This window comes from Acanthochromis polyacanthus, chromosome 19, assembly GCF_021347895.1.
Source record: "Acanthochromis polyacanthus isolate Apoly-LR-REF ecotype Palm Island chromosome 19, KAUST_Apoly_ChrSc, whole genome shotgun sequence".
Lineage (NCBI taxonomy): Eukaryota > Metazoa > Chordata > Actinopteri > Pomacentridae > Acanthochromis > Acanthochromis polyacanthus.
The window spans coordinates 20,130,249-20,156,153 of record NC_067131.1 but is presented as its reverse complement, the minus strand read 5'-3'; the positions used below and the strand labels follow the sequence as shown (position 1 = coordinate 20,156,153).

General features: G+C 43.3%; 1 protein-coding gene across 1 annotated transcript; it reads right to left on the bottom strand.

Moving 5' to 3' along the window:
• Positions 1 to 8,827: 8,827 nt before the first annotated feature.
• LOC127531133 (uncharacterized) lies at positions 8,828 to 19,363 on the bottom strand. Its single transcript, XM_051939667.1, has 2 exons — positions 18,287 to 19,363; positions 8,828 to 12,893 (listed from the first exon to the last, which is right to left on the bottom strand). Exon 2 carries the CDS (start codon positions 12,891 to 12,893, stop codon positions 11,886 to 11,888), a length of 1,008 nt encoding a protein of 335 aa, XP_051795627.1. The 5' UTR covers positions 18,287 to 19,363; the 3' UTR covers positions 8,828 to 11,885.
• Between the last annotated feature and the right edge of the window lie 6,542 nt (positions 19,364 to 25,905).

The following is a 25,905-nucleotide window of genomic DNA, read 5'->3' as shown; positions in this document are numbered from 1 at the left end:
CCATTGGTTGATGGACAATTGCTTTAAATCCTTAACTTCAGAATTTGATAACTTGGAGCTTTGGGACACTTCCCAGGCCCATTAAGTAGCAACTTGTCATTGAAAAGTATCCCCTGCCTAATTGTCTATTTTACTCTAAATAGGACCATTATTAACTAAATGAACATGATGCTGTATGAAAGCAGACTAGAAACTACCCATCGAGATTGTAAACTCATTATTAACATATTTATGGAGATAACAGATTAACTGAGAAGAAGGGTAATTTTTTCTTAGCTTCTAAACAGTCACAATTCTTTATGCAACCAGAGGAGTCTCAGATTAATGGTAATTAGAAAGAGAGTACAGTGTAGTCATGGGCCATTTTCTTCTGCTTAAAGAACAGCTGCCTTATGCTGGAAACATGGTTAATAAGATTGAATCGAACATCTGTAAGACCAAAACAGTAACCTCAAAGACATTAAAATGCTGTCGAGCTGAGAGGAGCTGCAGTGTTGGCTGAGTTTGTCACCATTAGCAACCCCCTTTCATATTACGCAGTCTTTGAATCTTTTGTTTTGCAAATATATTGATTAGAGCAGTTTTAAGATTTGGCGTAATTAAAATACGTTATTAGTGTGGCAACCATGCAGTCCACAATTTAGGCTTATTTTATGTCAGCTCTGGCTGGAAAGCAATACATATCAAATGTTCATGAAAAGGCCTCTTTCCTTGAGTTAAATTGACAGAAAGTGTTATATCTCATATAAATGAGGCTAGACACAACTTTTGATTAGATAAAAAAATGAAAATATAATTAATATATAATTATATAATTAAATAAACACAAACTTCATCTACAAAAAGGGCCAGAGCCGACTTTATTGCCTCAGAAGACTTCGATCACTAGACATCTGCAGTAAGATGCTGCAGATGTTTTATCAGTCTGTGGTAGCGAGTGTCCTGTTTTATGCTGAAGTCTGCTGGGGAGGCAGCATAAAACAGAAGGATGCAAGGCGTCTGAACAAACGGATTAAAAAAGCTGGCTCTGTGGTTGGAATCGGATTGAACACATTGGAGGATGAGGTGGAGAGACGGGCACTGAGCAAGATGGAGACCATTCTGACAAACATGGATCATCCACTTCACATCTGCCTCAATGAACAACGAAACATCAGTGGACGGCTCCTATCCCTGCGCTGCAAGACCGAAAGATTTAGGAAATCTTTCTTGCCATCAGCAGTCAGGCTATTCAATTCAAAATTAAACAGATAAGAACCCTGACAACTGAATTTCCCTTCGGGGATGAATAAACTGATTCTGATTCTGATTCTGATTCTGAATACGATTTGAATCACCCATTCATTTATGTTTTGCTGCTGATCCGCAGTCCAATCATGGAGGCAGCAAGCATAACAGATGACCTCCTGGGAGATCCCATGGTGTCTCCTTCCAGTAGGACGGAAAACCTCCAAAAGAAGGCACAAGGAGGCATCCTATCCAGATGCACATAACAGCAGCGACTCTACTCTGAGCTCCCTCCAGATGTCTGCATCCCTCACCATGACTGACCCCAGCCATCCTGAGGAGGAAACCCATGTTAACTGTTAATATCCACAGTCTCATTCTTTTGGTCACTACCCTGAGCTAACCAGAAATGATGGTTGAATCATAGATGAGTTGATAAATCAAAATCTTCAACTCTCTGTTCCCTACAACAGCCCTTCACACCCACATCACTGCTGACGTCCCCCAAAGAACCATCACCTTAACATAATGGAGGGTTTAGCATGTCCTTGTGATCCTAGGAGCTTTGTCAGGAGCAATAGATTGTGGTGGGGTCTCCTGAATTACTCCTAGGGGAGAAGTCAGACAAAGAGCGATTCAAAGAAGCTTCAAGCCTCAGCCTATTACCCTGTGGCTGTAAAGATGTCAGCAGCAACCAAACTAAAATAAGACACAATATAATACAATACAATACAATACAATAAGACTTTCTTGAATTGTTTTTTCTGGAATATGCAAACTGGTGGGATATGTTTGACCATCAATTGTTGTTCCCTTTATGTCCATGACCATGTCAGCTGTAGTGTTCTTTGAGGGTGTCCTGCATAATTCCAATCTGTTTGATATTTCTGAAGTGTTCTTATGCAGTACCAGCTATATGATCATATCTTTCCAATGCGTATGGCATCCATTTGAATGTGATTCTGGAAACGTTCACATGCTAGAAGTCCTTTGTTTATTTAAGGTTTTTGTGTAGGTTGGAATGGCAATCGGTCATAATATATTAACCTCTCTGAGCGCCTCAGGTCCTGCATGCTCTGTACATGTAGGAGTGTGATAGAGAGCAGGAGAAAATAGGCGAGAGATAGCGATAGTGGGATGGTGTATATGTCCATGTATCTCTTACATAACTTCTGACTTAGTATTTCCACACGGCCATAATAATCTCTGTCTGTTGGCCCACTCTGCTTGGCCATCAGTGTGTATCCACCAGAGGTTTAAACACAGATTCCAGCAGGATTACCCTAACCCCTAGACCACCCCATACACACACAGATACACACATCATCCTGGCACACATTATACCCCCGCTTTAATCTCAAATCCCTTTGAGGTCAATGAAAAAGTTCCAGGTCACAAAGTTATGATGCCGGGGTGAGCATAGCATCCTTGTCTTCCTATGGGCTGAGGATTACTCTGGCTGACAGCGGGGGGACTTGTCTCTGGTGGGGACAGTTGCTAAGGGTCAGATATGGCTGACAGCATTACCCTCCCACGAACACAAACATACAGACTGTACAAACACATGCATGCTGCTCATCCTGCTCCTCATTTCCCGAAATCTCTTCATCCTTCTTCAAAGGATAACACTGATTTATTAAACTCAAACCTGATTAATGCAGTTTTGGCCATCGTTTTATTTATGACAGCACTGTATGAGCCAAATTAGAACTGAAGCTACATTCGCACTATTATGTGTTCATTTTAAAATGATCTCCTGAAACAAAAAAGGATCCCTGCAAGCTCAGTCATTTAATAAAACAATCTAATAATTCATACTGACACATTTGAAAATACTTACACTACCATTCAAAAGTTTGGGGTCACTTAGAAATGTCCTTATTATTGAAAGAAAAGCATTTTTTTCCAATGAAGATAACATTAAATGAATCAGAAATACAGTCTAGACATTGTTAATGTGGTAAATGACTATTCTAGCTGGAAACAGCTGATTTTTAATGAAATATCTATATAGGGGTACAGAGGAACATTTCCAGCAACCATCAATCCTGTGTTCTAATGCTACATTGTGTTGGCTAATGGTGTTGAAAGGCTAATTGATGATTAGAAAACCCTTGTGCAATTATGTTAGAATATACTGTAAGTAAAAGTGTGAGTTTTCATGGAAAACATGAAATTGACTGAGTGAAATCCAACTTTTGAATGGCAGTGTATATTACAACTTACATACTCAGTTGGTTATGTAATGGTCACATGATGACATAAAAGTCATTACCCTGCAGGGAATTTTTCAAAAGGTTAATTTTCATTTACCTAAAACTGCATTGTAGATTTAAGGATTTACCAAATCCTTTGATTTTGTCATTATCTTTCAGTGAATGTTTTCTGTTGGGTTCACAGCAGCTGGTAAACAAAACATTACAGAGGAGAAACATAATACACTGGAATGCTCCATAGACCTATGAGGAACTGCAGTGCAATGATGAATAATTCTCTGTGGTGTTGGCATTATGAACAACCCTCTATATATTACAAATAGTAATTCATTTAATTATTAATAATTAAAAACAATATCAAATGCAGCATCAAACCAGCATAGTTGATTAAAAAATCAGCTCTTTCAAAGGTCCCACATGGTTGAAATCTTTTTTATTTACTTATTGTTTTGTGGTTGTGAACTTTGGTGTGTAAAATAAAAGCTGTTGAGATAAGAAGACGTTTACTTCCGCCACTCCTCAAGCCCCCTCACAATTATTTAACCTCCCAGCTTTACAAGAGCCAAACAGCTAAACAGCCTGTTAATAACAACCCCATAACCAATGGATTTACAGTCGTTTTGCAGCATTTTGAGCAGCAAAACTGAAGAAACAAAAATTGTAGGGACATGAAAGACTGTTACTCTGCTAAAAAGAAACCATGCTTGACTGTGCAATACTCTATGCACTCAAACATTCCTCCCACATCACATTACATGCATTTGCTTCTCAGTGACATCCATCATCATTCACACAATTACATTTGGTCTAACAGTCTAGTTATTTTAAATGTTTGTCCAAAGGTCAGAGAAAAATTTAGCCAGGTGATTCACTTTAATTCATTTTATTTGGAGGTAAAATCAAAATCAATTGAAAAGGGACAGCTAATCCTTTTGCCCATCACCTTTTTGCACACAAAAACTACAAATTGTCAAGGACAATGTGATGCATGAACGACAAACAACTAAATAATACGAAGCCAAAATCAGTCTTAAAATTTCTATTGGCCTTGTCATCACACAAACTGGATTCAGTCTGTAATTGCAGTAGGAAATCCAGGCCTGGATGATAAAACCCCCACCCCCCGCCTCATTCACACTGTAGCAAATTCATACAGTAGCAAATCCACAACCAGTGACTGCTCTAAGTTGCTGATAGTAATATTCAGCATAATTCTGCTTACTGACTCATGTGTCTCATTCAGATGATTTATGTTCTCATTTACCATGCTCCCTCGCCTCCTCAACTCCCCTATGTTTTATTTTTCCTCTGTAGCTCTCCTTCACTTTTTTCTCTCCAGTGAGCGCAGCAGGGCTAAGGCAATAAATGCTCTCAGCATTCGTGAGAGTAAGAGCAAAACAAATCTTGTCCTTGCACAGCCATGGAGAAGCGTCACAAGAACACAAACACCTGTGACGCACACTCTCCACACTGAGGCTTGCCCTCTTCTGGTCTGACAGGAATAGCTTTCGCTTTTTCTCCCAGCTTCATCCTCTGGTTGCTTTCATCCTTTCATCTCACAAAGAAAGAGAGAGGGGGGAGCTCGGGGAGGGCCTCGAGTTTAGGGATAGAAGAGAAAGAAGCAAGAGGACATGTTGAAAGTATCACAGCACCTCTAATTCACCTGTTTTGATGGCCATTCATGTGCTAATGTGGACTTTTGTGGATATAATGCCACACTGATGAGGCGTGCAGTCTTTACACAAACAGGATGTGTGCACAAGTGTTTGAGACCGAGGAGAATTGAGACTGGCAAGTGTGCTGTGAATTGGTTGGGAGAGATTTACCATGCTTGTGTGTCATCTTCACTTTTCCATGATGTGCTTGATCCAATTGCATCTGCTCAATCGGCATGTTTTGCATTTTGAGGAGCTGACAAGCAAACAAGGAAGGGTCACAAATCTGTACTCACACATTTTTGTGTGACCAAATGTGCTCAGACAGAGGGAGCCCACTAGGTGGTCAGCAGCTTGGGTTTCTCATTTCACATGATTTACAGTTTGGTTAAAAGATCAGTGTCTGTGGTGCCTACTGCAGGGTCAGAGGTCGGGTGAACATCTGTGTTGCTAAAAATGACCGTTAACCTACTGACACAGGTCTTCTTCGTCAGCAATGTGAAGAATTTCAAGGTCAGTCCTCACACACTGGGCACACCAAAGATGGCTGTGTTACATTTTTCTTTATTTATTGCTGCTTTATCATTTTTCCGCCATTGTTCCCTTTAGTTTGCCAGAAGCTGTGTGCTGATGTTGGTAGGAGCTGACAGATTTTAACCATATTCACAACAACGTTCTGCTAGTTAGTTGATCGACTCACCACTTTGGTTCAGACAGAAAAATAAGCTACTCCACAGAATATCATTCCGATTTCTGCAGACATTCACAGTTCATGAACCCTAATGGTTTTAGAGATCGTGATTTTAGCACCGCCATGATATTCACATTTTTGGTTCCTATGCAGAAGGAAGTGATAAGGATTTTACTATATGCATATACTACGGCAAATAAACTTAATAATTATTAGACTATTGATCCATGAAGGTTTGATAGTTGTAAAACAAGTCCAGAAAAGGGATATTAAAGTATCCCTACATTGCTCTTCTCTGCCCTTACAAATACAAATGCATGCAGGACATACAATTGGGACATGCTACTTTATCATAATGTTGTGCTTTAAACTCTGTCCTGCTTATATATATATCTGTTGCAGTCTGCAGTGTGTAATCATCTGTCTGTGTGCTCTCGGCAGATAAAGCTTGTTACTCAAGGGAGACATCATGACTCATGTCGCGTATTGTCTACACACTGCAATGCCTGCATGCTGAAAAATGTGACCACTTGTAGTTGGACCTCTTGATATTTTCAGCATGTTATGCAATATGACATACTACAACATTATTTGATGTACTATATTGTGTTGTAGTATCATAGATGGGTAGTGTGGGTACTGGAATGTACTTAATGGGTTTGCATCAACTAAATCATTCAGTCACTCAGAGATTTCATGAACTGCAGTTTTGAAGATTAATGTTGTAACTCCAGCCATCATTATCTGGTCCTAACTACCAGGTGATTTAAAAATGAGTGAAGAAGTAAAGTGTGAGTTGATCTGAGGCAGGTCATAGAAACATCTCCGTGTACGGTTCTGTGACAGCACACCAACTTGCCACTCAAAGCAGCCAGACTCTGAACAAGAAAAGCAGTCAGAGAGTGCAGTACTCTGCCAAGGCTGCTTAGTTGTCTGATTCCCGATGGATAAGTCTCAGTAAGTCTGCAGCGCTGCATTTGTAGTAGGATCGCAATCATGTGATTGTCAGCAGGCAGCTGATGTACTGTTAATTTGTATTCATAGTTACAGTGAAGCTGTGCTGCTATCTTGCAATAATACAGAAATCTTTAACAAATTCATGGACCCAGACCCACATCACTGTCAAAATCTAATCAGGTGGTCCTTGTGTGATTTCTGACCTTCCCTGAAAATTGCATCCAAATCCATTGTTCCACTTTTGAGTAATGTTGTGCACAGACAGACAAATGTACGTCTCGTCACGTAACTCTGCCGGGTTCCTTGGCGGAGTAATTATGCATAACTTTCAGCCTTAAAACATTTTAAAATGGTAAGTTGTTTAAAAAGTCATCTCTTGTGAAGTTATCATGAATGGGAAAATTAGCTATACAAACCAAAACTTTATTTTTTTCCAGGCTGTAGACATGTTTATTTCTGCTGTAAAGTTGAGCATTTTAGCATAGAGGTCTGTAAGTGGACTTTTGAGGAACTACAGATTTATTCAGTTCCACACTGGCTTCATTTTTCAGTCCCTGAGGTGACCACTTGGTTAACTCATGTTTCAGTTGTGTGTAGCACTAAATTTAGACGTCCTAAGGTTACTGTCCCTGATTGCAATATGTATAGTACATGTAATCTGAGAAACAGTGAGGGTAAATAGTATGCTGTAGGTTAAAGCTCATTTATGCCACATCAAAATGATATCTGGCATTTAAACTCTCAGGTACCTTGTTATAGTGACATCAGTCAGCAATTCAAGAGTGGAAGTTATGAATTACAGTGCAGATATATTGTGGCTTAATTCGAGTTAATTGAGGACACTTCAAAAGTCAGAGCAAAATTGGCATGAGCAGCGGACTCACAGGAACAGATCTGACCCCTGATAGTCACTGCAGCATCTTAAAGAGACAACTTGTTTCATTTTACAACTCTGGTTTCATTTTAGCCAAAAATACTCTTTGCTTGAGCAAAGCAATAAATCCTGTTGTTATTGGATTTTGTGGGATGATTTTATTTTGGATGTCACCTACATCAGTGGTCCAACCACTGGGCTGCAAACCGGTACTGGCCCATGGGTCATTAGTTACCAGGCCCCACCAAGAGAATAAAAACGGTTTATTTTACATTTTCATTCTGGCGGAGTCTGCAGGATGTTTTATTTTGAAAAATGACTAGATCATCTTCCCATCCATAGACATATATAAAGAGTAGACGCCGCATCGACCGCTACTGCCTATTGGGGCTGACGAGCTGTGGGGCTGCCATCTTGGACCGGTCACCCGCTCCACTCAGTGCTGTTTGACAGCGCATTTAATCCATCTTAACTCTGAATATTAAACTGATTTCCATGCGGGGGTTTTTTTGTTGTTTTTTTGCTGCAAACGTCATACATGTAGCTATGATACAGGACAAATGGTTCGGCGTATTTTAATATTCATAGCGGGATTAATAGGAATAGAATATTCTGATATAGCCTCGACTGTAGACACTGTAACACTGTAAACACACACTAATATATGTTAGAGAACCAGATAATAGCAGTAAAGTTAATTATTTTAATAATTTGAAAAGACAATATATGACGATGCTATATATACATATTTACATATATTAACAAAATACTGACTAATGAACACATTTCTATATAAAATAGATAGAAGTTATATATCAGAGAAAATGAATATATATATAAATCCTAGATGGAGTATCATCATCATTCACATATATATAAGTCACTATCTGCTAATGGGTAAAATTAGATTTAGTATTTCAAAAAGTCATTTCTTAAGACTATTTTTCAGAAAATGTGCCTTAAAAATAGTTTAGACAAAATAATAAAGTTATAAGAGATAACAGAATCAATTCTTTGTGTCAGTTCTAAAGATTTCTCGAGAAAAATAAAGTTTTATTTTCATAATCGACGAATAACGATGGTGCTGAGTGTAACAATTCCGATGAGCCACATTTGGAGTTCACCTGCTGCTTTACAATTTATATTTGCCACAAAACAAACTTTATTCTGAAAAAACATAGATATTGACCTACTAAAACAAGTCTAACGAGATTCAAGAGCATATTTATTTAACAAAAAACAAAAGGAAATTACAGCCCTTACGCATGTTATTGCGTCCGTCAAAAATCAAGTTGGCTGTCAGTCCGGATATCTCAGCAAAAAACAGTACAGTGAAACATTCTCTGCAATCAGTCAACCCACTGAAATATTTCCAACTGAAAAATAAATCATTTGTGGCTAACAGCCCGTCTGTGATCAAAATGTATCGATCATATGATAACTAGAGCCCTTGTCCACTTGATTCTAGTATAATTGTTCTTGGTTATTGATAAGATAAATAGCATAATAGCACTATATGTTATTTCCAATAGGCGTGGTCTCACTGTATAATTCTTTAGCAGCTCACCTAGTTCAAAGTGAGGATGTTTAGATATCATAAGTAAAAGCCATTCATGGAATAATGTCACCACAACAGTTTGAAAGGAAACATCCGACACCTGCATATAGTGCTATTATGCTATTTATCTTATCAATAACCAAGAACAATTATACTAGAATCAAGTGGACGCAAACCAGAAATACCATTAAATATTGATATTTTTGGTTTCAAACTGAAGTGTGACTTTAGTTCAGAGCTGCACCAGTAGGCAATGCAACTTGAACTGAATTGGAGTTTCTACTGGTAGAGATTACAATCGCAATCTCTACTGGTAGAAACTCCAATTCTACCAAATCGCAGTCTCTACCCTATATATATATATATATATATATATATATATATATATACCGGGCTTTGCAAAAGTTCTGTTACACTCGGTTTCATGATCTTTAGAGACGTTTACATGTTGGAGTGAACAATTCCATTAAACAAACTGAAAGTTCTACCTTATAGGCAGGTGTCATCAATACAAATTTGTTCTCCGGTGAAGTTGTATCAAGATGGAAGTCAAAAGAGTTGAGATATCTGCTCTCCTTCATGCTGGCCACAAGTCTGACATAGCCAAACAGCTGAACATCAGCCGGATGACTGTCCACAGAGTCGCAGAGAGGCTCAAAAATGGTGAAGACCTGAAAGATCTGTAACTATGACTACAAGTGAACACTATGTCAGCTGCCTGCTGGCAATCACATGAACAGTTGATTACATTGTGGGGATGTTTCCGAGTCCCATCAATTCCCGCTGCCTGCTACACATATTTAGATCACATGATTTGGTATCCATACATAACATACACGTTACTAACACTCGGCGGTGCTCATTGCAAGTGTTCGCCAGTCTAGCCTTTTTTAACCCTTACCTCAGGTTAAATTTGGTCCAGCTCTCCGTTTAAAGGGTTAGATCCTATCTGCCTATTAGCATTCCACCTAACAGGTTTCAGCAGAATAATTAAGCTGGAGTCGAGAGACACTCGCCCAGGTTCTGACTGCCTTGCTTCCGAACGTCTCACCCCTCTTATCTGATAAATGCTATCCCACCAAGCAGCCTTTCTAAGTAGTGGAATTGATCTATCATTCACGTTCGTTATCGGTCAGCTTCTCTCTAAGGACTTGCATGCACTTGGTGCTATTCCTGGGTTCGTTTTAGAGGTTTGGAAAGAACTAACCTCAGGGGTAATGTTTAAACACTCGCACTTTGGACTAAATAACCTTTAAGAACCATTGGATTGAATGCACACAATCAACTTAACTTTTTACCACTATGCAGATTTTTAGTGGTTTATAATAATTTCATTAGGCTTCTCTTTAAATGCAATAAAGCGTTTTATTAACCAATTTTAGCAAGGGCACAGCATCAATTCATGATTTAAACAATTAATTATTTCAGATTAAAAATTATACTAAAGTAACTAAATTGAGCGTACCTGACAATCTTCTCTAATTATTAAATTTAGGAGAGAGAGCGAACAGCGTGGCCACTACCGTATCACTCGGTCTTGTCTTGCGTCTGGGAGGAGTCCTCAGTTGTCCAGAGGACTCGTTACGATGTCTTCTTTGTGGACAAAAGGATCTTATCCCTTGGCAGGGGGGAGTGGAGGAGTCCTATAAGCCAATCGTGGTCTGGCAGTTATCTCTGGAATCGGCTGGAACGTTAGTGCTTACGCCCCAGCTGTCTTCTCTGTGGTATGGTGGTGATGGAAAACCCTCGTCTGTTCAGGCTATAGTGGGTCACTGGGTCTCCCAGGCCCGGGGAGGGGAACAGCCCAGTGCTGTTGCCTCCTTTGCCTCTTCGGGTGTAGTCGGTTCTCCCCTCTATTGGTTTCTTCTGGATAACTGCAGAACCTCTTAGGACTCTCCGTTTGGCAGTGTGGTCTTCGCTTGTTGAACAAAGTCAGAAAAAGACTTTGCTTCCAACGATGTCCTCAGCGATCTCTGGAGCCTAAGTCCCGCGTAGTCTTCCCGTCTCTAGGGCAATAGAGGAAGGTGAAGATTCTTCAGAACTCCGGCCAAGTTCCCTTTGCAGCTCTTCTTGCAGCTCCGGCGAACATCTCCCGTTCTGTGCTTGTGGCTCTGCCTTTTTATCTCTCTCTCCTTACACACAAAACTGGCTAGGTACGCCCCCGGCTCCGTCTAACTTATGCAATCAACTTGTTGTCACATACAGCAGTAATACAGAAGTCATGTTGTTACAGCAAATACACAGTGTCCACATTCTGTTTAACACACACACATTTCAGCCAACCCTTTTGGGTTTTTCCCAAACTTCCCTTTTTTCTGGGGAGGTTGCTGTGTCATTGTGACTGTTGTTTACTGCACTTCTGCTTTTTTAAGACTTACACACACAAAGCCTATGAGGCCTGTACATACACACACAGAGCCTAAACAAGGATTACCTTACACAGAATCACTTCTTTAATCATTCCTCTCAATCTAAACATAATAAATCATCTGTATCATCACTTTTAATCAAACCAAATCGACATTCTAGAAAATATACTGTTCAGCAAGCATAATTTTGTGGTTAACTTATAATGTTTCTTTATTTGTCTGCTTCAAAACCTTTGTTACCTTAGGGCCATAATGAGCCTGAGTCCTTTCTGAGACCTCAACATTTGCATCTTACTTGACACCCCCTTCTTGAGGTCACAGATAGCGACTCCAAGCAATCAGGGAAAGAGGTCAACATCGTCCTCTGGCGCAGTGAGATCAAGCAGGTCTCCAAGCTGCATCTGGGTGTCAGTGGTGGTGACAACTTCTTCAACGATGACCAGCGCTCCAGGTGACTGCTCCCAGCTGTCGATCACTCGCAACTCTGATAAATCAGGTAATGCAGGTCGTTGGACTCCTGGCACCACTGCAACAGCAGGTGTTACAGGACATTGGACACCCTTTACAGCGGCCAATTTGGGCGCTGCTAGTTGCTCAACGGCGCTCTCGATGACCTCTATTGCTGCTTCAATGGTCATAGTAGGCTGCGTGTCTTGGCACCCCAATATTTCAGGTGGAGACTGTATCTCCGATATCTCAGGCGGCTCATCCATTAGAGGTGTCGGAGGCTGTGATGGTATGGGTGACAGAACCGGAGGCAGTTGAAATTCTGCTTCCATCACTGGCAGTGGCATCTCCAGTATTTCACTGAGCTCCTGGCTGTAGTTCCACTGCACCTCTGCTTCTTGTGGCGGTGGGTCAGTCTGCGTGCCTTGGGACCATCCAACCGTCTTCTGTGGCGGAGTAGAGGGCCTCTCAACTGCATGCATTGCTGATTCGGTCGGAGCCATAGGTAACTTGGGCAATTTCCATGGTTTCCCTATAGCGACACATCTTCCATCTGCAACATGGGTTGTGGAGACGCCTTCTCCAGTTGGAAGTCTCCAGAATCTAACATAGACTGGGAGATAGTACCCAGTTGGACTTTCTTGACACCATTCTTCAGGCTTAGCTTGTTGTGGAACCATCGAGCTGCCCATTGGTATGGCCGTGGCCTGTATGCTTATGTGGTGCCCCAGGACAACACCAGGGAGGTAAGCCTCAGGTTTCTTACAAAAAATGCCTTGTGCCGTGGTAACAGGGAAGGCTTCCTTGTAACAGGTCTCACACCAAAAGGTGGGTGAGACATCCCAAAGGCATTTCTTTTCTTCAATTGTACCCCCACATTTAACGCAGGCTGCACTCATCTGGAATTTAAGCAGACATAGAAACTCTTGATTTCATTACCTTTAAGGTCTGGGCAATTTCCGCCCGAAATTTCTACTGAGATTTACAGAAAGTAAATTGAATGCTGTTCTTGAACTGTTTGGAGTACATGCATGGTTGGGGTCTCATTTGAAAGCTGACAACCTGAATTTTCACCCAGTGCAGTCAGAATTACTCTAGGTGCTACTGGCACAGAGTATTTCATGTTGGCACACACTGAATTAGGATGAATTTTTTTCTCGCCTACATTTTTTCCCTAATAAAACACCTGAAAATCAGTGTGGCAGCACTGTAAGAGCTTGAAAACACAATATTGCAAAAGCCTGGGGTCTTACATAGTTCAGGTCAAAATTTCAGAGCAATACTACAAGAAATGAGTGTTTCACACATGTATTTGTACTGATATGCTCCGCCCCTGTCAATGTTGGATACAATCTTTATACACTGTGCACACTCTCTACAGAATGGTATAAATTCATTTTCACTTCATTTTCACTTCATTTTCATTCCAAAAACTCATAAAGAACTCAAAAAATCACTTCAGATAGGCTTCAGTGTCGATCACACACACAGATTGAGAGGAATACAGAGAAACAGCAGGTGGAGCCCGGAGCTCACGAATGAAATATCATATAAAGCCGCTGGCAGAGGCGGGATTTATATTCAAGCCATTCAGCAAGCTCATTGGCTACCAGGCCTGTCAATCTAACGTTTCCTCCGGCGTGATTTGCTGAGAAACAAGTCAATCAAGTGATGTAATCGATATCTGTCAGACTCGGCCATGGTTGGCTATATCGCCGAAGTAGGCGGAAACGAGTCACCTGATTGGTTGAAGTTCGGTTTGAAACGGAGGAGAAGTCTCCAGTATCCATTTTGAATCGCGAACAAAGGGAATTCGACCGTGTATGATAAAGTTATAATAGAAAGATGCAGTGAATATGAAACGCACAGCGCCACCACGCGCCGCGTGCACGCGCACGGAGCCGATCGTTTTCTGGATTTTTTACTTATTTCGAGACATGTTTTGGCCAAAGTATTATACTGGATTGTTTCCTCTGGATGGCTAAGCTTGGGTTCTGGCCGGTTTTTGTGGATTATCTTCTTTTATGACCAGAAACGAGCGTCCAAACTGCGTCGACAGGTGAGCTGTGCACGTTTACATGACTTGTTGTTTGTTGGATAAATGTGTTTATATTACCCGCTGTGGTAATCACATCTGAAAGTGGTTTATACCGGCGGATTCATGAGAATCTCAGCTTTCTATGTGTGTATAGTGTTTGTATAATCGTGTTTGCAGTGTCCTTCTATTTTAAAAAAGCGTATACCGATAAAAAAACGGCCCACCCGTGGGCCGGCGTACTTTAACGGGCGGCGGCCGCAAACGCCGATGGACAGCTTAATATATATATAAATATTCATAGCGTAGCAAGCTAGCGAGCAAAACAGGGCATGGTGTTGCTTCTTATTCGGCCCTGTCGTCTCTTTGGGCACGCCTTTGTGCCATTCTGCTTCTCCAAGGGGATTGCAGGACCACTGGTGGTGTGCGTCCTGGACTTTTTGCTTCTCTTTCTTTCCGAGGAAAGAGGGCTCCGTACAACATGAACCAAACCACTCCAACTACCCCTCTATCTATCAGCAGCCAATACATTACTGCCATAATGCCCCAGCCTACACCCCAAAGAGTAATGGCGCCTAGCTTGAGCAGCCAACGCCCTCTTCCTCTTTCTTGCAGAGCCATTGCTAGTGTGACTAGATATGCTAACAGCAGCACCACTAGCAACCCTTCGTAGGCGACGCTGATCCACTTCAGGGGCTGTAGAACAGGGCGGCGAAATCCAATATCGCCCAGGAGATTACACCTGCTCCCTTAAGCAGGCCAACTCGGGTGGTGTCAATCCTGGCACGTCCCTGGATGTAGATCATGAACAGGGACAGGGTGTTCAAGCCACACCGTCGGTAGACGTTGACTAGGGCTTCTTTAGCTAGCCCCAGGATCAGGGTGATGATTCTCAGCGGCTGGTCCAGGGCCCATGCCCCGGTGCAGCAGTGGATGATCCAGGTGACTTCAATAGCCCAAAACTCCATGCATTCTCTGAAGCTGGCTTTGTTGCAAAGCAAAGTGAAGTCACTTACATTGTAGCGGATGCTGTTGGTATCAGGGGTAGCAGACATGGTTCCTCTTTTCTGTTGTAGGGTGCGGTCACTTAGTCTGTCCTTGGTTTAGCTGTGGCTGGTTCAAGCTCAGCAAGTAAAATGGCTGAGGCGCGTCCGTGTTCCTCCTCTTATACCGTAGTCCACACCTCCTTCCGGAGGAGGGACTGCTTAGCCTCCTCCTTTACGCCTGCGTGGTCGTTCCTCTGGCAGGAAATGAAGGCGGCTCCAATTCCTCCCTTGATGACTGCGTAGATATAGTCACCTTCGGGGATTGCGTCTCCCATGGCCCCTTCTTGGTCCCGTAGGTACAGCCTCTGTACCACAGCTCCCGGAGGAGTCTCTTGCTTCCATATTACCATGGACTTGGGTTGAGGCTGGTTCTGGACATAGCTGTGTTCACCCCCAGGGTAAGCTCCAGGCGGGGCTGCTTCACCAGGTGTGGATGATTTTCTCTCCCGTTCAGGACTGAACACCTCAGGCATCTTTGCTTCGTCTTCCGCTGGTCGATCAGTTTTCCCTTTTGCTTTAAGGCCTCTCGCCCTCTCTGCATCTTTGCAGGGCTTCAGTATGCGATCTCTCCGCTCTTTGTTCTGAGCTTGAGAGGTCATGACCACCAGTTGCTTTAACTCATTACAGACCTCATGCGCCATCAGTTGCCATTTTGCCGCTCTTGTGGCTGCCTCTTCTGCCACTTCCCAGGGCAGCGTGTTGGACCTCAGTCCATCAGCACAAATGACCACTCTCCTGTACTTCAGGTCATTTGCTTTCGCCAGTCCTTTGACCAGGGCACCGTATAGCCTTTTTCTATATGACTCAATGTCATCTCCATCACGATATTCATCTTCTATCACATGGATTATAGAGTAGTACGTTGAATCCCCCCCGCTAGTTACCACTATAGATCTACATCCGTCTGGACGATTTCTATTCTCCTTACTGGCTTCTTCTCTTTCCTTTTTGTACTCTTCACCACCTCTACGTGCGAGAGCCTTTCTGAAGCTGTATTTCTGACTTTCAGGATGGAGGAGGATACTACCAGCAGGGCATCTGCGTGGTACTGCCAAGGGTCTCTTTCGATGTAGTAAGCTGCAGCGCCCGTCTGGTTGCTGAATTTCTTACCATCTGTGGGCAACGGTGGTAAGGTGGGGAGAGTCCTCTCGGATCTGTCGCTCATCGACTCGTTCTCAATGAGGTCCTCATCAGCTGGGCACTTCGCAGCTTTGTGGGCTGCAGTATACGCCTTCAGGGACTGGAGGATCTTTTTGCTGGATGCGATGAGCCCATCAGTAGCATATATATTTCTTTGAGTTGTGGGGGACAGTGCAGAGTAGTCTCCTGCGAGGCTTGGTTGGGGTGCTGGGCACGGAAAGCTTGGTCCACCGAATCCTGGATACATAGCCTCCCATTGGGCGAACCCTGTTGGCTTTGGCAGGCCAGCATGCTCAGGTCCCTCTGCATCTGGGTCTTCTTCATCTGACTCTTTCACGGACCCTGAGTACGTTTGCTCGCTTCGCCGGTCCTCTTCAACCGTCATCTCACTTCTTGATGCTGCATACTCATGTATAGGCCTCAGCACATCTCGCTGGTCCCTTTGCACTGCCGTTGCCCGCACTTTGTTGGAGATCAGAACTGGAACCACTTCCGTCTCTTTGGCAAGCATCTTTACCACAGCGTCATATTCTGCAGAAGGACACAATATCATGGCAACTTTTGACATCGGAGCACTTCTTGTTGACTCTGTCAGATACTCACCCCACCAGATTAACCATTGCCTCACGCCGTCCTTCGACTTGGGCGGTGTTGACATGCTTCCTAGCACCGTCAGCCAGTACTTTCCCACTTGCTCGTGGGAGGTGAAGCACCCGTCTTTGTCGAGGCCCTCCTGAATTTGTTCCTTTAGTTGCTCTTCTGTCAGCCTCTGGTTAAAGTTGCGCACATGCCTCTTTATTTCTTCTTCCCAGGTATCCCACCCATTACCTGCCAGGACAATCTGGTACTGGAGGGCTGGAGTGAAGTCTGGGCGAATCTTCTTTGAAGTGGAGTTTCTTACCACTTCGTTGATCGTTGTCTCCCCAGGCACTGGGTCTTCGGAGGAAGAATCCTCTTCTCTTTGCTCACCGGACCCTCCGGCTTTTGCGTCGTCCTGTGGGGCTGTCGCTTCTTCTTTGTTGTCAGGGACGAGTCCATCTTTTTCTGGTTGGCTCTCAGCCATCGTCTTTGTCGTCTCGAGTTGTCTGCTCCCTCAAAACCTCTCGTAGGACCTTTGAGCAGGGATGAGTGCAGACCTCGTCTGGCTGCTCCGCGGTGCCTCTTTTCTGGGATGCGCTGGCCCAAGGTCACTGCGGCTTCTTCTAGCCTGCAGTTCTCACTGTACCTCCCGTCAGGCGTGATGATCCCGAGTCCCTCTGTCGGCTGATCACCTGTGCTGTGGATCCTCGGTCAGAAGGTCTCGTCCTCTCCTTCCCCGATCTCCGCAGCGTGGACCCTCGGTCAGAAGAGATTGGCCCTCTCTTCCCCAGTTTCCACTGAAAGGTTCTGGCGGTTGATTTTAGGTGTCGGTGCCGGACCCTCAGAATCTTCTTTTGGACACTTCTTTCTTCACTCGTGCCCACCCAGGGACGCCATGTTCGCTAGTCTAGCCTTTTTTAACCCTTACCTCAGGTTAAATTTGGTCCAGCTCTCCGTTTAAAGGGTTAGATCCTATCTGCCTATTAGCATTCCACCTAACAGGTTTCAGCAGAATAATTAAGCTGGAGTCGAGAGACACTCGCCCAGGTTCTGACTGCCTTGCTTCCGAACGTCTCACCCCTCTTATCTGATAAATGCTATCCCACCAAGCAGCCTTTCTAAGTAGTGGAATTGATCTATCATTCACGTTCGTTATCGGTCAGCTTCTCTCTAAGGACTTGCATGCACTTGGTGCTATTCCTGGGTTCGTTTTAGAGGTTTGGAAAGAACTAACCTCAGGGGTAATGTTTAAACACTCGCACTTTGGACTAAATAACCTTTAAGAACCATTGGATTGAATGCACACAATCAACTTAACTTTTTACCACTATGCAGATTTTTAGTGGTTTATAATAATTTCATTAGGCTTCTCTTTAAATGCAATAAAGCGTTTTATTAACCAATTTTAGCAAGGGCACAGCATCAATTCATGATTTAAACAATTAATTATTTCAGATTAAAAATTATACTAAAGTAACTAAATTGAGCGTACCTGACAATCTTCTCTAATTATTAAATTTAGGAGAGAGAGCGAACAGCGTGGCCACTACCGTATCACTCGGTCTTGTCTTGCGTCTGGGAGGAGTCCTCAGTTGTCCAGAGGACTCGTTACGATGTCTTCTTTGTGGACAAAAGGATCTTATCCCTTGGCAGGGAGGAGTGGAGGAGTCCTATAAGCCAATCGTGGTCTGGCAGTTATCTCTGGAATCAGCTGGAACGTTAGTGCTTACGCCCCAGCTGTCTTCTCTGTGGTATGGTGGTGATGGAAAACCCTCGTCTGTTCAGGCTATAGTGGGTCACTGGGTCTCCCAGGCCCGGGGAGGGGAACAGCCCAGTGCTGTTGCCTCCTTTGCCTCTTCGGGTGTAGTCGGTTCTCCCCTCTATTGGTTTCTTCTGGATAACTGCAGAACCTCTTAGGACTCTCCGTTTGGCAGAGTGTGGTCTTCGCTTGTTGAACAAAGTCAGAAAAAGACTTTGCTTCCAACGATGTCCTCAGCGATCTCTGGAGCCTAAGTCCCGCGTAGTCTTCCCGTCTCTAGGGCAATAGAGGAAGGTGAAGATTCTTCAGAACTCCGGCCAAGTTCCCTTTGCAGCTCTTCTTGCAGCTCCGGCGAACATCTCCCGTTCTGTGCTTGTGGCTCTGCCTTTTTATCTCTCTCTCCTTACACACAAAACTGGCTAGGTACGCCCCCGGCTCCGTCTAACTTATGCAATCAACTTGTTGTCACATACAGCAGTAATACAGAAGTCATGTTGTTACAGCAAATACACAGTGTCCACATTCTGTTTAACACACACACATTTCAGCCAACCCTTTTGGGTTTTTCCCAAACTTCCCTTTTTTCTGGGGAGGTTGCTGTGTCATTGTGACTGTTGTTTACTGCACTTCTGCTTTTTTAAGACTTACACACACAAAGCCTATGAGGCCTGTACGTACACACACAGAGCCTAAACAAGGATTACCTTACACAGAATCACTTCTTTAATCATTCCTCTCAATCTAAACATAATAAATCATCTGTATCATCACTTTTAATCAAATCAAATCAACATTCTAGAAAATATACTGTTCAGCAAGCATAATTATGTGGTTAACTTATGTTTCTTTATTTGTCTGCTTCAAAACCTTTGTTACCTTAGGGCCATAATGAGCCTGAGTCCTTTCTGAGACCTCAACATTTGCATCTTACTTGACACAAGGTAATTTTTTATTAAAGATTTCAGAGTCGGAAATGATACAACTGAGCAGCCTTGGCAAAGCAGTACACTCTCTGTGTGCTTTTCTTGTTTATTATGTGCACATAAAAATTGTATTGCTTGAATCCAGTCCATGGCGCAAAAAAGGTTGGTGATTGCTGACCTACATCACCTACTTTTTGAGCAGGTCATTTCTGCAGACACTCAGCTTCAGTTTGAATCAGCTGCTGCCTGACTTGTTCGTAATAAGCTGACAGCTGCCAGACATGATACCATAGTTGAAGTCTTCACTTGTTACACTGACTCTAGGATGACACTTCATTTGTCCAAATCTAGATAAGTCAGGTTCTGGCTTGGTGAGAGAAGACATGTCTGGTGACTCTTGTATGAAAACTTTGGCCTAAACTGAGCTGTTTGTCAGTCTGTTGTTTTGAACTAACCAGTAATGTGAAAAACAGTAATGATGCTGACAACACACCACACTCCTCATTCAGGCTTTATTCATGTTCCCTTTGTAGATCAAAATATTTACATATGTGGCTGAAAAAGAGCCCTTAGAGGAGCTGGTTTCATTAATTTTGACAGGTGGAAAGAGAACTGTCACAAGAATTTCTAAAGCATGAAACAAGCCTTTGTTTCATGTTTGTTGTCGACATGCAGTTTAAATTACGTGACACCTCTTTGAAGTCATCCTCCACATTTCTATCAGGAGGAAAATTTCTTGAAATGTTTTTGCTCATCTAACTACAGCATGACCTTCACAGACAGGCCAGGGAAAAGGGAATATTGTCATTTGATCATTCACTCATCCTTACAGGGCCTTGTCACATTTATGATTCACCTTGTTGCTGTACTGTTTTTTGCTCAGACCAGTTCCACAGCAGGCTGTCAGCCCGGATCAGAGTGTTGGTGAGCCGCTGGGACGAGACAGACTCCACTCACAGCCTCTAGGGAGACCACCGTTGTTTTTCTAATCAAAACATGAGCCAGCAGATATTATTTCTGTTATTTGGAGGTGGCATTGGGAACCTGACCTAATTTAATTAGTGAAACTGCAGCAAAAGCACAGAAGGCTGGAAAATACTTCTCGTGGATGTGATTGAAAAGTAACTGCTGCTGTAATAATCCTCCAACTACTTTACAACAAATCTCCAACATCTTTGAGTTCAGGCATTTTGTCAAGAATACTAATTAGAGGTGAACAGCTCGGTCATACATTTAGATGATCAGATGGAAATTATACAAGTTAAAGCACGTAGTAGAAACCTAAAATTTAGAATATTATAAACATATCTCAAGATCACCTTATCAACAGCTGAATACCAGCTTCTTCATCCTGTTTGCCTCTATCTGTCTCAGTATATTTTCAGTTCAGGGGATAAAACTTGAACTGAGAACTTGAAAATTGCTGTTGGAAGCTAAGTCATCAGAGGCTACCTTCAGCATCTTTGATGTATTCAGACATGTAGTTGTTATTATGTGCAATATTTATTATCTTGTTCTTGCACTTTCGTGACTTTTGCACTCCAATGTTAAATTTCTCCTTTGTGAGATTAATAAAGTCTATCTTATCTTATACTGTTCACAGTTGGTCCAAACCTCTCTGAGCAAGTCCACTTTCACACTGCAGAAACTTGAAGGGAAACAAAAAAAAGGTAGGAATTACATGTAGGGAATTCAATGTAAAGGTTCTTAACTATGAATATGCAGTAGTATTTTACATTAGCAATGTCCCTCATAACTGTTGGTCATACAAAATATGCTACTGAGCTGTAAAAAAAAGTGTTGTATCCATACTGGCAGTATGACTCAAGAAATTACTGTGCTGGTCAGTTGCTCCACCACTGTAGTCCACACTGAAATATCTCACCATCTAATGAGCAGATAGCCAGTAAAACTTTGTAGACATTACAAAGGATGGAAGACAGGGATCCTCTGATGATCCTCTGACTTTGCCCCCTGCCGACTGTGAGGATGACATTTGTGGTGTTTAGCAAAACGTCTGAACAACAAACAAAGATATTCAGGTCCTCCTCTGGATGAATATAAGATCAGCAGCAATCAGTTCTTCTGGCACCATCATGAGAACGCAATTTTAATTAGTGCAATACTTTGTTTTTAGTGCTACTTAGCAGTTGCTTAGAGGCAGAAATATGTACTACTAGAAAATGAATTTGAATCACTTCTATTTAGATTTGACTTGTTCAACCTGACAACATTTTCTATGTAAAGAAGATAATACAACTAAAAAAATTTACCTCCCAATGGTTGCTGATATGACAAATAAAAACAATCCTTAAAAAAGAAATGATTGAGAAATACAATCTGGACATTGTACACAAATAACTATTCTAGCTGGAGACAGTTGATTTTTAATGGAATATCTACATAGGGGTACAGATGTCCATTTCCAGCAGCCATCACTCCTGTGTTCTAATGCTATCAAGGTAACACAAAGTTAGCTAATGGTGTTGAAAAGCTAATTGGTGATTAGAAAACCCATAAGCAAATATGTTAGCACATGAATAAAAGTGTGAATTTTCATGGAAAACATGAAATTACCTGGGTGACCCCAAACTTTTGAACAGTAGTGTATGTAAAAAGGAATTCTGTGGATCTGCACTTGAGTTCTCTTTTCCAGTGCTGCTGATGTGTTTCTCAGTAAAATCTGTCAAATTGAAACACATGTATTGCATAGGACATATATTAAATTTTAATGTAATAAATTCAATTTCAAATCATGCAATTCAAATGTAATTATTTAATGTTTAAGTCAATAGAAATTATTCAAATTTAGTTTCTATTGACACATATTTCTACCCATAGCTGTTAGCATTAGACATTGTGTTAAGTGGTGCGCTCTTACATTGTACATTACGGTAGAATGCCATTCAGGGTACGTGATGAAGGTGTTGTCATCCAACACGGTCTCACGGGGATTCGTGAAACTGTCACGTCAGTTTTTGTTTCGGTTTCGTGCGCACCAACACGATGTCGTCATGTTTTTCGTGCCGCTCACCACGAGCGAAACCCGCTGTGGTAATCACATCTGAAAGAGGTTGGAGCAGTTGCTACCAAGTAAGCTTTGGCCTGTTAGTGCTGAGAGGCCAGGTTACCGCGAGAAACCAGGTGACAGAAAAAGAGAAAGACAATCATTCACTAAGACAATGGCATGCGAGGTCAGAACAGAGTCTCAGCAGACATCATGTCCTGTTTGTGGTGATCAAGAACATGGGAAAAGGCTATTTCGCTGTAAGACTTTCAAGAAGGCTAGTCTGTCAGAAAAGAAAGCTTATGTGAGGAAAGCAAAAGCATGCTTTAAATGCCTGGATGTACATGGGACCGACGACACTTGTACTCCAAGGTTCCTCTGTCGTAAAGAAGAGTGTAAAAGGAGTGACACCTTAGCAGACCACCATTATTTCCTCTGCCCCAGAGCACTGGCAAAGAAAGATGCTTGTAAGAAAGAAAGTAAAGTGGAGGAAAAGCGGGGACCTCGTGGTCCAACAGAGGAGCAGGAGGCTGTGTTCGCTGAACTAGGACTGACTCCCCACCAGTTAGAAGCCGTTCGCAAAGCATGTACTAACAAGGCTACATTGAAAGTGTGTTCCGGCAAAAGCCTGATAGAACAAAGCGGGTTGAGAGAGCATCCAGTCCTCATGATGCTCGTGCCTGTCACATCAAAGAGAGGAGACAGTCTTGGGGCTTTGGTTGATCTAGCATCTGATACTAATTATATCACGCTCCAGGCTGCAGAAAGACTCGGCCTGACCGGTGAACCAATTTCACTTGTTGTGTATGGTGTCGGCACAATGAAAGTGAAGGTCTATACAAAGAGATATCTTGTGACGATAAAGGTGTGGACTCCACGGGGGACCCTGAAGCTCCATGAGATGATCTGCTACGGGATGGAGGACATCGCTAAAGTGGGCCGGGTAGTAACATCAGAGCGCCTGGAACAGTTCTTTCCTGAAGTTAAGTCGGGAGAACTGGCCCGCCCAGAGAAAATTGACCTGTTAATCAGTGCACGAGAAGGCCGGTTGGCCCCACAAAAACTTCAAAGGGTTGGTGACTTGGTGCTGTGGGACGGTCCTCTCGGCAAGATCGTGAGTGGTGTGCACTCAGACCTCTTTGAGGAAGTGGATGCTACTGCGTGGCACTCTAAAACGCACTTCGCACACTCCATGAAGTTGGCAGCCGTTAAAGTAGAGGAACACTTCGTAGAGGAGAATGGAAGTCACTTAGAACAAAGCAGCAAAGAGGTAGTCCGAGCAACAGCACTGTGCAATAAGGAGATCTTTGAGTGGCTAAAATGGGATAGCATTGGAGCTGCCTGTAACCCTGCCTGTGGAGGGTGCTACTGTGGGAAATGTTCACCAAGTGGGAAGGAAATGTCTCTGGCTGATGAGAGGGAGTTGGAGATAATAAGAGCAGGCCTGACCTTCAGGGAGAAAGATACTCACAGCGATCAGTCACACTGGGACGCAAAATACCCGTGGAAGGAAGACCCAGCAACCCTTCCAAACAACCGAAAGGCTGTTGAGGCAACATTCTTGAGAACGGAGAAGCGACTCATGAAAGATCCTGAGTGGAAAGAGACATACATGAAACAAGTCCACGAGATGGTAGAAAGAGGTACTGCTATTAAACTCACCAAAGACGTGATGAACAGCTGGGGAGGTGCTGTATGGTGGGTGAGTCACTTAGCCGCACCAAACCCCCACTCGGCGACCACGCCGATCCGCATCGTCTGGAACAGCAGTCAGGAGTTCCGAGGTGTGAGCATGAACAGCATCTTACGTAAAGGCCCAGACGTCCTCAATCCCATTAGAGCCGTGCTCCTCAGATTCCGGGAAGGTGAACACGCTGCTATTGGAGACATCACCAAGATGTACAATTCAGTGTGGTTAGAGGAGCAAGAAGTCCATGTGCACCGATTCCTGTGGAGAGATTCACCGGAAGATGAGATTGAGGACTACGCTATTGTGAGAGTGAATATGGGAGACAAACCAGCTGGGTGCATAGCACAAGTAGCAATGCGGGAGACTGCTAAACTGCCCCAGTTTGCTGACATGAAAGAGGAAAGGAGAGTCATTGAAGAGGACTCCTACGTCGATGACCTACTCACATCTCATAATGACCCACAGCGTCTAGGCAAGGTCCTAGAAGGAGTGGAGGAGATACTGAAGGTTGGGGGTTTCTACCTCAAACCCTGGATCCGGTCCGGTCAAAGTGGGAGGTGTGTTGAGAAGGAGTCCAAACCAGTGACCTTGATGCTACCCAATCAACTAGGGGAGGAAGACAATAAAGCTCTGGGCATTGGCTACCTCGTTTAGGAGGATAAACTCTTTGTGATGGCCTCCATCAACTTCTCCAAGAGAAAGAAAAAAATGAGGACCGAGGTTGATCTCACAGAAGGAGAGGTGGAAGCAAAGACACCTAATCCATTGACCCGGCGTGTCCTGCTGAGCCAGATTGCTGGACTGTATGACCCTATCGGTCTAGCAACACCGGTCAAGCAGAAAGGAGTCATTCTGGTGAGAAGGGCCTTCCAGGAAGGTGGTAAGCTCACTAAGGACACCTGGGATGAACCTCTGTCCGATGGGCTCAGAGGGAAATCAATTGAGTTGTTGAAGGAGTATGTTCGATTGAGTAGTGTGAAGTTTCACAGAAGCCTCACACCGTCGGGTTGGAAGAGTAAACCTTGGGGGATTACATTCTCTGATGGCAGTTGTGAGTCCTACGGTGCTGTTCTGTACCTGCGATGGGAGACTACGGATGGTGTGGTCACCCGATTGGTAGAGTCAAAGGCTAAGTTAACCCCCATAGACCAAAAAGGTGACACCATCAAGGCGGAGGTATGTGGAGCTGTCTTTGCCACGCGCCTGAAGGGATACATCTTGAAGCATGGACGGCTAGACGTGGAAAAGTGGTACCACTTCATTGACAGTCAGACAGTCTGGTGCTATCCAGAGGGAGAGTTACGGATTCCAAACATTCTTTGCGAACCGTATCGGAGAAATCCAAAAGGCTGGACCCATAACTGACTGGTGGTGGATCCCGGGTGATCTTAATATCGCTGACCTAGTCACAAGGGGGTGTTCTCCTGAACTACTAGACGAGAATGCTGTGTGGCAGAAGGGTCCTGAATTCCTGTCTGGTCCGGTTGGTGGTTGGCCCATGAAGTCAGCCTCAGAAGTAGCAGCTGAAGCTAGAATAGCGGTGGGCAAACTACAAAGAAAGGCCTTTTCAGCGGTTCTCACCAGACCTCAGGCGAAGGGGTCACTCAACACTAACAATCTGTGTGGGGAAAGCACAGCACCTGCAAACGAAAGTGGCGGAGCTCCAATATCTTCAGTGGTTGAACTTAAATCATCCTCAGGTCAGAGAAAGGAGACGCTGTGGGGAGCAGCA

Excerpts from the sequence above, each read along its gene's own strand:
- LOC127531133 (XM_051939667.1), bottom strand. The coding sequence starts at position 12,893 with ATGAGTGCAGCCTGCGTTAAATGTGGGGGTACAATTGAAGAAAAGAAA.